This window comes from Dryobates pubescens, chromosome Z (assembly GCF_014839835.1).
Source record: "Dryobates pubescens isolate bDryPub1 chromosome Z, bDryPub1.pri, whole genome shotgun sequence".
Classification (NCBI taxonomy): Eukaryota; Metazoa; Chordata; class Aves; order Piciformes; family Picidae; genus Dryobates; species Dryobates pubescens.
In genome coordinates, this window is record NC_071657.1 from 28636527 (window position 1) to 28648549 (window position 12023).

General features: G+C 39.7%; 1 protein-coding gene across 1 annotated transcript in view; it reads left to right on the forward strand.

The window, feature by feature from the left end:
• Nucleotides 1–2271: 2271 nt before the first annotated feature.
• The window catches only part of AOPEP (aminopeptidase O (putative)), a 165760-nt gene continuing 156008 nt past the window's right edge, over nucleotides 2272–12023 (forward strand). The window contains exon 1 of the mRNA XM_054178269.1: nucleotides 2272–3133. Coding sequence (XP_054034244.1) covers nucleotides 2328–3133 — 806 coding nt within the window. The 5' untranslated portion in view covers nucleotides 2272–2327. The remainder of the gene's footprint in view (nucleotides 3134–12023) is intronic.

Genomic DNA, 12023 nt, shown 5'->3' on the forward strand with positions numbered 1-12023 from the left:
CTGGAAACTGGCCAATGTGGTCCCCATCCACAAGAAGGGACGGATGGAGGAACCCGGAAACTGCAGGCCAGTCAGCCTGACCTCAGTGCCAGGGAAAGTGATGGAGCAGATTATCCTGGAGGCAATAACTGCACACCTGAAGGATGGCCAAGGGCTCAGGTCCAGCCAACATGGATTTAGGAAGGGCAGGTCCTGCCTCTCCAACCTGATCTCCTTCTATGATCAGGTGACCTGCCTGGTGGATGTGGGGAGACCTGTGGATGTAGTCTACCTGGACTTCAGCAAGGCCTTTGACACTGTCCCCCACAGTAAACTGCTGTCTAAGCTGTCAGCTCGTGGCTTGGAACGCAACACTTTGTGCTGGGTTAGGAACTGGCTGGAGGGCCAAGCCCAGAGAGTGGTGGTGAATGGTGCCACATCCAGCTGGCGGCCAGTCACCAGTGGCGTCCCCCAGGGATCAGTGCTGGGCCCCATCCTCTTTAACATCTTCATTGATGATCTGGATGAGGGGGTTGAGTCAGTCATCAGCAAGTTTGCAGATGACACCAAATTGGGAATGGATGTTAGTCAGTTGGAGGGCAGAAAGGCTCTGCAGAGGGACCTCGACCGACTGGACAGATGGGCAGAGTCTAATGGCATGGCATTTAACAAGTCCAAGTGCCGGGTGCTGCACTTCGGCCACGGCAACCCCATGCAGAGCTACAGGCTGGGGTCAGAGTGGCTGGAGAGCTGCCAAACAGAAAGGGACCTGGGGGTGCTGATTGACACCCGCCTAAACATGAGCCAGCAGTGTGCCCAGGTGGCCAAGAGGGCCAATGGCATCCGGGCCTATATTAGGAATAGTGTGGCCAGCAGGAGCAGGGAGGTCATTGTGATCGTGGTGCCCTGGTACATTTGCAAAAGTGTAGGAGGGTTGAAATAAATCAAAATGGATTGTCTCCAAAGACAGCCCTCTAAGAGCTATATCTGACTGGTAGAAGGCTGTCAAAGAAGGGAGATACTTGCTTTGTGTGGAGCTAGTTCAGGGAATAGTATAGGTAATTTCTTGGCCTGATGTTAACTTAATAGCATGCCCTGGATTCCAACAAAAGAAATGTCAAGTCATGGGGGAGTTGGGGTTATGGCACAGAATGTCGCAGAATCAACCAACCAGGTTGGAAGAGACTTCTCTGCAATGACTGAGAAATCCACTAAAACTGACTTTTGACACTAAAGTCTGTAATGTGGCAGTGAAACTGTGAAGCAGTGTCACAAGGGAATGTCTCTTTACTTAAGGTACTTGAAAACAGTCTTGGCTGTCTTTCATGAAAGTGTCTCTGAACTGGTAGAGAGAGAACTGCGCATCTTAACCATTACTTCCTCCTCTGATTTCTACCACTTGTCTAGAAAGTAGATGGACTTCAGTGAGCTAGAAGTACATAACTTTATCTCAGCAGTCCTGGCAAAGCAGAAAATGCATGACAGTTAAACTTCTGTGATGAACTTCTACTTGTTATTGCAACAAATGTTAATGCAGCTTAATATTTTCTTGCTTTTTTACATATTCACGTATTTTCCAGTGAGATGACATTTTGTTTTCTGTAAAGTGTTGTTATCCACAGTGTTAATGTGTTTCTAGCTGTTAAGATATAATCATACACATTAAGTATTTAACAATAAGATGTAAAAATCTTCATGAGTAATCTCAAAGTGATATTTTGAATATGCTGTCTCATTTTCTTTAACTGTAATGTGGAAAGTATATTGATCTGTGGAGCACATTGTGTATATGAAAATATTACTTTAAAACTTGAATACGTATGAGGCGAGTTAGGTTTATTCTTATTACTTACAATGACACTGTCTTGAGGTAGTGCATTTGAAATAATTGCAGGAACCATGAAAACAATGATTTAAATAAATGTTGTATAACAATGCATCTTTTCTAAAGGATTATTGTGGGTGAAGAGAGTCCACAGGAGGCCTAACGTTTGTTTCTTTCATTTTATGAAAACTTTCTAAATATTGTCCCTTGAGAATCTTCTCTGACCAAAAAAAAAAAAAAGAAGCCAGTGGTTCTTGACAGCAAATCCCGAAGCAAATCTAGGTTGATGCCATTCTGTGGAGACACAATCACCCTTTGGCTGTACTGTTTTTGACAAAGGCAATTGAACTTTAAATAGCTTTTAGATTTAGTGCCTTTCAGAAACAGTTGTGAAATAATTATCTGATTTCTATTTATTTTGTTTGACTTGTTTGTTTGTTTTCTAGAAAGTGAAAAGTAGAGGAGACCTCATATTTAAGAATTATCTATGGCTCTGTAATTTTGTTGCGCAATAGACTGGAACATGGAGACACAGCTAGACCCCATGAAAGATGACTTGCCCTTAATGGCCAACACCAGCTACATGCTTGTAAAGCACTACATCTTGGACTTGGATGTGGATTTTAAAAGTAAAGTTATTGAAGGCAGCATAGTATTGTTCTTTGAGACTGGAAGCCAAAACAGGAACACCAGCAGTACTGGCAATGACGGCTGCCAGTCACAGTTTGATGAAGCCTGTAAAATGAGGACATCTGAACCCTGCCACGTTGCTGTGACAAATATGAGTGGCTGTTCTTCCAAAACAAAATATAATGAGTTTGCTGTCTGTGGTAAAGGTGGGGAAGATACTTCTGATAAAAAAGGTAACCGTAGCAACAAGGAACAGACTTCTGCGATTTCTAGTTCAAGGGACAACTGTGACATAGCAAATCATGGGAATAAGGATTTTCTGCTCATTTTGGACTGCTGTGATTTATCTGTGGTAAAGGTTGAGGAAGTAGATGTTGCTGCTGTGTCAGGCATTGAAAAATTCACAAAGTTTGGCAATCTAACTGGTGCTTCAAAGGAGCTGGAAAATCTCAGGAATCAAATTGTACATGAACTTGTGACTTTACCTGCAGATCGCTGGAAGGAACAGCTACATTATTTTAGTTGCTGCAGCCAGGCGCCAGGCTGTGGAGAGCTTCTATTTACTACTGGTGCCTGGAGCTTGGAGATATGGAAATCAGGAATTCAGACTCCAACAGACTTTCCTCATGCAATAAGAATATGGTACAAAACCAAACCAGAGGGAAGATCTATTACATGGACTACAGACCAGAGTGGCAGGTATGTAACTATTAGCTGAACAATTTACACACATTAAATTTAAACACAGGTGCAAGAAGTAGAATTGTGTAATGCTGAGCAACTATGAAGATGCTTAGCATTCTCTTCCGTTGTTTTAATTTCATCCTGGGTTTGAATGCTGTTGCTGTCCTGCAGAACAGATAAACTCTCTGCTCAAGAAATCCCAACGGAGTTGCAGGCCTCAGGCCTAAGTGATTGTGTTTGCTCGTTCTGAGTGGGAGAAAATAATTGTTGTGTATTGGAACAGTATATTCAGGAAATAGGGAATTATCATTGAGGGGAAGAGAAGGTGTGCCTGGCAAGATACTTTCACTTTAATACTTTGTGTTCTTTTTCCTTCTTGGTTTACACAGTGGATTGTACATTTGTCACCTTGGACTTCCAGCAGGCAGACTTAGGCCTGTTTTGCAGACTGGTCAAGAGAGTCACTTGGGAGGCAGTCCTGAAGGGCCAATGAGTCCAAGAAGGTTGGACACTGTTCAAGAAGGAACCCTTAAAGGCACAGGAGCAGGCCATTCCCCATGGGCCATGAGTTGGCGGGGAAGATCAGCCTGGCTGCATAGAGAGGTTTGATTGCAGTTTAGGGAGACAGGAAGAGTTTATGGTTGTTGGAAGAAGGGACAGGCCACTTGGGAGGAATATAAGGTTGTCATGAGGCTATGGAGGGAGAAAATTAGAAGGGCTGGTCACTAGTGGTGATCCTCAGGGCTCAGTTATGGGGTCAGTTCTCATCACTGATCTGGATGAGGGACTTAAATGCACCCTCAATAATTTTGCAGATGACGCTAAATTGGGTGGAGTGTTGATCTGTTAAGGGTAGGGAGGTGCTGCAAAAGATCTGTACAGGCTGGATTGATTGGCCAAGGCCAAATTGCGTGAGGTTTAACAAGGCCAAGTGCCAGGTTCTGCACTTGGGTCACAACAACCCCATGCAACGCTACAGGCTAGAGGCAGAGTGGCTGCAAAGCTAGATGGGAGAAAAGGACCTGAAGGTGCTGGTAGACAGCTGGCTGAATATGAGTCATCAGTGTGCTGAGGTGGCAGAGAAAGGCAACAGCATCCTGACCTGTGTTGGGAATTGTGTGGACAGCAGGAGTAGGGAAGTGATTGTGCCCCTGTACTCAGCACTGGTGAGGCTGCATTTTGAGTAGTCTGTTCAGTTTTGAGCCCGTCACTTCAAGGACATTGAAGTGATGGTGCCTGACCAGAGAGGGGCAACAAACCTGGTGAAAGGTCTGGAGAACAAGTCTTATAAGGAGCATCTGAGGGAACTGGGATTGTTTAGTCTGGAGAAGAGGGACCTGAGAGGACATCTTACTGGTCTCTACAACTCCCTGAAAGGAGGTTGTACTGAGGTGGGTATTGTTTTTTTCCCCCAGGTAACTAGTGATAGAACAAGAGGAAATGGCTTCAAGTTGCACCAGGAGTCCTTTATCACAGAGTAACACAGAATCACTGAACATTAGGGGTTGGAAGTGACCTCATAAGATCAATTAGTCCAAGCCTCATGCCAGGGCAGGATCAAGCCATGGTTCTAACCCTAAAGAAAAGTGAAGTGAATAACAAAATACAAGCATTATGTGTCCACTCAGATTAAAGATGAGTAAATTCTTTTGAAAGATGACCTATGTAATATCGTATAAAGATTTGAATTTTATGTGGTTTAAACAAAGATGTGTTATAATACACAAAAAATAGTTTAAAACAAAGCTTTGTGGGATGAGTTTAGGCAAGTTGAGTTATGTGTGTGCGAACCTGATGTTGACACAGTAAAACATGTTTCAGCTTTCAGTAGGGGAACTGAGCATTTCTCTCCTTAGACTTTTCATACTAGAAAATATATTAATGATCAACAAATAAGGTTTTCTTTAGCCTTAGAATAGGTGGTTCTTAATATACCTTTTAGTGTTACTACTGAAAAGGAGGCAGTTTGGAGGAATAAACTATTATATGAGTAGATGTGGGTATGCATGTATCTATACACACTCTTTTCCCTCTTCAAAAGTTATAAGCACTATATTAGTTCATAAAGCAGGAAGGTAACTTTCCACAGTGGTTAATAATGAAACAAGTAAAATAGGGAAAGAAAGTTTTACAGAAACTTTGTAAGAAAGCTTATAATCTTGGTAGTATGTTTGTCATGGACAAAGAGCAGTTCTGTTTCAGTTTTTCAAATATTGCTTTGTTCAAACTAGGATGGCAATGCAGCAATTTGGACAAAGTTATACTTTTGTTTCAATTATTCTTATAAAGCATTATGGAAAAGATTAAAACTTACTTCAGACACTATAATAAATACTTTATGAAGGGAATAATATGTATAGAACATCTTTTATTACTGGGAAGGAGAAACTTTTTGACAGTCTGTCAAAAGCAGCTATGCCTAACTCTTCAAAGGATGTGGCAGTGTGGAATTAACATGACTATCAGTGTATTCTGACTTAAATCTTTTTTATTGTTAAAAAAAAAAATTTAAAAAAGAAAAAGAAGATTAAATGCATCTAGGTTAAAATTGAAGAGAGAAATTTTCTAGCTGACCACCTTGCAAATTCGCCTCTAATGGGAGATTCCTTCCACTTTTTTCTGCCCTACTTGTTGCCACTTCTACTACTAGCATAAATTAGGCAAAAGTTTTATTGGTATTAAAGAGCAACTGGAATGGAACTTATTTCCATTGTGGGTTTAGGAATGAAAGAGTATCTTTGATGTGCATAACAATGAAAGACATCCCATGACACTGAAATCTTTAAGTGCTAATCATGTAGCTACCTGTGCATTATTTACCTTGGCAGGCACAGATCGGTAGGTGAATCAGTCAAGCACATGCATCTAGGGATCTGGATTGATCCCTAGATGACAAGATATATGGAAAAGGAGAAAATTCTGTGCAATAAAGGGGAGTTTTATGAGATTGCTATGGAAAAAAATGTATATTTTTGGAAGCTATTAAAGCACAATTGAGCAGTTTTATGGAAATGTTCTAGAGAATTAAGCCTCCACTAATTTTCCAAAGTGGGAAATACTGGAAAATGTGAAATTATCTCCTTAAAAAAATGAACATGATATTTATTCGACCAATTCAAATGTTTTACCTTTTAAAAACATTTTATACCTATTTGGTTGACTGTCTTTATGATATCTTATTTTTAGATTAAAATATAAATGTATTTTTAAAGGATTCAGGAAATATTTTTACCATTATGCTTTCATAATGCAGCAAGAATAAATGTACAAGTTGTAGAAGCACTACTGCTAGCGTATGTAATGAAATGCTTCTTTTCAGGTACAGTGTTCAACTGTATCACAGATGTCACTGAACTCCAAGGTTCTTCATTTGTTATAAATAATTTTACTTTTTTGTAATGTGCAGCTGAAGCAACTGAGATATTGATTAAGAGAATATCCAGAGATGGTACCTAATGTAGCAATAAAATAGACCTTGATTCCTGTTCAAATAATTTGATGTTACTGCAGAAATAGCAAGGAACTAGTGGAAAAATTCTGCCAATGCTGTTGTCATCTGTGAACCTGTGTCTGGAGTCTGCTCTTAGCAGGTTTGTTAGTGATACAAAACTGGGAGGAGTACCTGACCCACCAAAAGGCTGTGCTGCCATTCCGTGAAACTTGGACAGGCTGGAGAGTTGGTCAAAATGGAACCTCAGAAAGTTCAACAAGTGTAAAGTCCTGGGCCTGGGGAGGAATAACTCCATTCACCAGTACAAGCTAGGGATTAACCTGCTGGAAGGCAGCTCTGTAGAGAAGGACTCTGGGAGTCCTGGTGGACAAGAAGTTCACTGTGGACCAGCCATGTTCCCTCCTGGTCAAGAAGGTCAATGGTATTCTGGGGTGCACCACTTCGCCTGGTGAGGCTACACCTGAAGTAGTGTGTCCAGTTTTGGGCTCCAGTTTTGGGTTCAAGAGAGATGGGGAACTACTGGAGAGAATCCAAGGAGGGAATACAAAAATTATTAGGGGTCTGGAGCGTCTCTCATATGAAGAGATACTGAGAGAACTGGAGCTGGGGAAGAAACTACTGAGAGGAAATCTTGATGGTTATGAGTGTATAAAGGACAGGTGTTAAGAGAATGGGGATAGACACTTCAGTGGTGGCCAGCGACAGGTACGAACACAGGAGGTTTCACTTAAGAAAAAAATTCTTTACTTTGAGGGTGATGGAGCACTGGAACAGGCTGCCCAGAGAGGCTGTGGAGTCTCCTCTGGAGACTTTCAAAACCCACCTGGACACATTCCTGTGCAACCTGATCTAGGCAAACCTGCTTTAGCAGGGAGGTTGGGCTAGGAGATCTCTGGAGGTCTTGTCCCACTCCTACTACTCTGTGATTCTGTGAGTCTGCATCAGGTTGGATCTCACTGATATGGAGACTGGTACAATTCCTCATTACTTTTTATCTGATGATAAAAAAGAAATATTATACCTTTTTTTTTGGAAAGCAATTGTTTTGAGCCTGTTTCTTCATAAGACACATGTATTTTGAAATGCAAATCATGCTGGCAGAGAGTAGTTGTGGTTGTTCTTTGAGGACAAGAGCTATTCATAAATTTGGGTGCTTCAGAAGATAAGCTCTTACAAAGTCATAGTCTTTGACACTGTAGTCAACCAGGCTCTGTTATGTAGTAACTAAATAGAATAAATAAATAAAAACTATACACATAGCAAAACTTTTTTTTTTTTAACTGTTTCATAGCTGATATTCCCCTTCAAAAGAAATCAACATTTTCTTAAATGAAACTTGGATTTTTTTAATAAATATTCAGAGCAGTGGAAAAAGTATAAACAGGTTTTCTGAATGTTAGTTGAAGCTTGAAGCTGGAAGTACATTCTTGAGCAGTGATCGGTAATTTCCAGTATGCTACTGTGGTGAATTGAAAATTCCCCCCACTAAGTGTTAAATTTGCCACACCATCTCTGTTGGAAGCAAGTGAAAGGTGTATTTAAAGCAAAACTAAAATCTACAATGGAATGCAATTAATATGTACAAAATATACAGTATTCACAATATTTACAGGTACTTACAATTAATTAACAGCACAAGGACCCTCATGGTCAACAACCAAGAGAGATGCTAATAGCTTCTCCCTCCCTGCACCCTCTTGCCCCTGTACACAAAAGGGGCAAGAGAAAGGAGCAGAGAGATATTTTGTTAGATTTAGCCAGAACAATGCAGCCAAGGTCAAGCAGAAGCAAGTTAGTATCTCCCAGCCCAAGGAAGCGAGAAGAGAGAGATAGATTGTTTTGCAAGCTAGTTTAAGTCCTTTATCTCTCCAATGGGATTGTTTAAAATTATCATTATTTTCCTTTTTACACCCAATAGTGATTTGTTAATGCTTTACCACTTTTCTCTTCAAGATCTGTGAATTTTTTTTAAAGGCATGGCCTAAACCTACCACACTTACATATCTGACCACATTTATGAATGTTCGGTGTATGGAAATATAACCTAGAAAATTTTTTTTGTGTAGTTATAAGCACCATACTTCTAATGTCACTCACAACAATGGCATTTACTAAAAAATGGGAATGGGAGTTTAATACATTTTCGTATGTGCCATTTCCTTAAGTTTCAGAACAGTTTGGAGGGACTAAGTAATTGTTGGTTTGTTGTGTTTGTTTGGGTTTTGTTGTTGTTTTTTTTTTTTTTTTTTTTTTTTTTTTTTTAATCTGGAGACTTCTGGAGAAGCACAATGTTACCATTTTATATATGGAGGAATTGCTTTCCAAACAAAGCAAAGTTTTGATTTAGAATTAACTCTATTATGTTTTATATCCTGCACAGGTCAAAGTTGCAAAATTGTTTGTGTCCTTAGAGCGAAGAATTGTGTTTGACTGTGGTGAGCTAGAAGATTGTAGTGGATATTGTCTAGTTATTTGCTACAAGCCATTCCTTAATCATACTCACATACCTGGGCATTTTAGGCCATACTTAGAACATGTTTGCAGTAGGTCTGCAAAAAAAAGAGGGCTTTGTGGTGCTTTGTGGAAATGACACTAATTTAGAGTAAGAAACGGCTGCAAATTGCAGTGTTTTTCAGGGAGTGGCCTTGCAGTTGTTGGAGGTTGCCACCTTACATGGAGACAACCTTACATGGAGACAACCCTTAAAGAAATAGTTTTCAAAGACAGGAAAGGGATAGAATTGCTGAACTGGGCATTTTCCTTGAGAAAGCTTCAAAAAGGCACTAATCAAAGCAAGTTACGATATTATTTAGGTGTTTGAGGGTAGGTATCTGTAGGAAGACCTGCAAATTCCTGTTTGGAGAACAGAATATCAACTGAACATTTATTATTAGCTTTAAGGTAGTAAGTTAATTTGTTATTGTAATTGCTATTCATATATGGGAGAGGGAGACCTGCCAAGAGCTGGTTTGAACTGGTTTTGTTATGTTATGATACATGGAATACTGGTGAGTTAGAATTGCTTTGATCAAATCTTCCTCAGAATCCTTGGCTCAGAGATGTTACTGAACAACAGGCAGCTGCAAGTCTCTAGGAGCAGAACCAAACAAGACCACAGCTAGTGCTTGATTTTAGCCTGGCTTGTTGATCACTGGGAATTACTAATCATAAAGTTGGCCAAATGAATGACCCATGGCATATTTTGTGTTTTGTGGGTGCTTGTTTTACCAATGTAACAAGTATTTGGAGAGATAGCATCTGGTGTCTGTTTTTCTTGCTTCTGCTGTATTTAATTTCCTTATGCCTTCCAAAATGGTGGCAAAGATCATGGCTGGTGTAAACAATATGTTATATAAGCAGATTATTTGAAACCTGCCATACCATTAAAAATGAATGAAGAAAGATGGAGAGGGTAGATAATAGGAAAAAAGGAAAGGAACTGTGAAGTTTCTTGCTAGCATTGGTAGGGATTAAAAAACAATGACAACAACAACAAACCACACAAAACAAATAAACAAACAAAACCCCGACAGAATCAGGATCACAGAAACTTTCAGGTTAGAAGAGATCCTCAGGATCACCAAATCCAACCAACAACCCTACTCTTCAAAGTTCACCCCTAAACCATATCCCCCCGAGCACCACATCCAAACGACCTTTAAACACATCCAGGGTTGGTGACTCAACCACCTCCCTGGGCAGCACATTCCAATGCCTGACCACTCTGCCTGTGAAAATGTTTTTCCCTAATGTCCAGACTAAACCTACCCAGTCATAGCTTAAGGCCATTCCTCTTGTTCTATCACTAATTACCAGTGAGAAGAGACCATCACCAACCTCTCTACAATGTGCTTTCAGGTAGTTGTAGAGAGCAATGAAGTCTCCCTTCAGCCTCCTCTTTTCCAAACTAAACAGCCCCAGCTCCCTCAGTCGCTCCTCATAAGATTTATTCTCCAGACCCTTCACCAGCTTTGTTGCCCTCCTCTGCACTCGCTTCAGCACTTGCTGAACAAATCAATTGACAAAAGCAGTCTAAAAATAATTATTTGTCATTGCTATCCTTTGATGTACCTTGGTTAGCATGTAATTTTTCTGTATCAGGTGAAAAATCTCATCCATATGAGGACAACAACTATGTTTCATGTCCTTCTTAAGTGCTGAAGTTGTGCTGCTTGACCCAGAATAAAGAATGCTGTGTCCTGAAGTAACAGTGCACTATTATCAATGGTGTAAAAAGAAATTACTATTGTAAATGAAATATAAAAAATTAGCAAAGTAAAACATAAAAGAAATAAATCTCTGGAGGTATATTTTAGGGTTAGAAGAAAACAAATTAAAAATTCCACTGAAAGAAAAAAATGAAGAAAAAATCATTAGTTCACCTTATAAAGATTCCTTTCTAAAGCAGAACGAAGGCTGTTCAATGCTAGCTGATATCTCAGTTGATGGCTTGCTGACAGTTTAGCTTTCAGGTGAACTTGCAACAAATGTATGACTATCTAATTAAAAGCTAGTATAATTGTTGTCCTGATAGTTTCTTCTCAAAATATAGAACTTGTGTGTTTCATTACTATTACTAATTACTTTTATATAGTTGAGTACATTTGGTTTGAAATAATGAAGCTAATAAGTATATTTGGACAGAAATGGCATTTAAAAGTGTGAGGAGTAGAATTGTCTTAGTTTTGAAGAAAAGATTATGTGCTTGATTAGTCTTTCTCCACTGTTCTAGAACCCTTTTTATGTGGTCTTATTTTAGGATTAAAATGCTTTATGAAAAAAAGTTGGTTATGTAGTATGTATTATGATGCAAAGTCTGTAGGCCAAGCTTGAACAGCAGCACTAAGCAAATGCATTCACTGTGTTTCGTATTCCCCATGTGTAAAATGGTATTGACATAATTTGTAAAACACTTTATGGCCAGCACTAGGAAAGTGGGCTCTGAGAGCAAGACAGCATTAATGGTCTTGTGAGTGTCTCTTGTGTGTTAGGTTTGCGTCGTATTTGACACAGCATTGCCACATTTTGTTTAGTGACGCTGTGCATCTGCATGCCTGTTTTCTCAGTCATCATGGCATTTCCCTCTAAGATTTCTTCAGGACTTGAAAATCTCCTTTATTGCTCTCAGGACTGGGATGTTCCAAAGGCACCTAGCAAAACAGCCTTCACAAACGCGCAGTAAATCTTTGACAAAATACGTATTTATCAGTTATTAACCCCTCTTTTCTTCTCATTGCTGTAAACTCTACTAGAATCTCTTTTTATAATCTTGTGTATTTTGATAAAGTTTTCATCAATGTGGGACCATCCTTTCCCTCCCCATCCCTTCCCCACACATATATGTTTTAGGTTAAATAATATGTCTAATAACTCTTAGAAAGCATTATAAAGAGGAAGCAGAACCTTCTAGCAGATGTGCACTGTTTCTTTTTGGTGGGATAAAAACTAATTAAT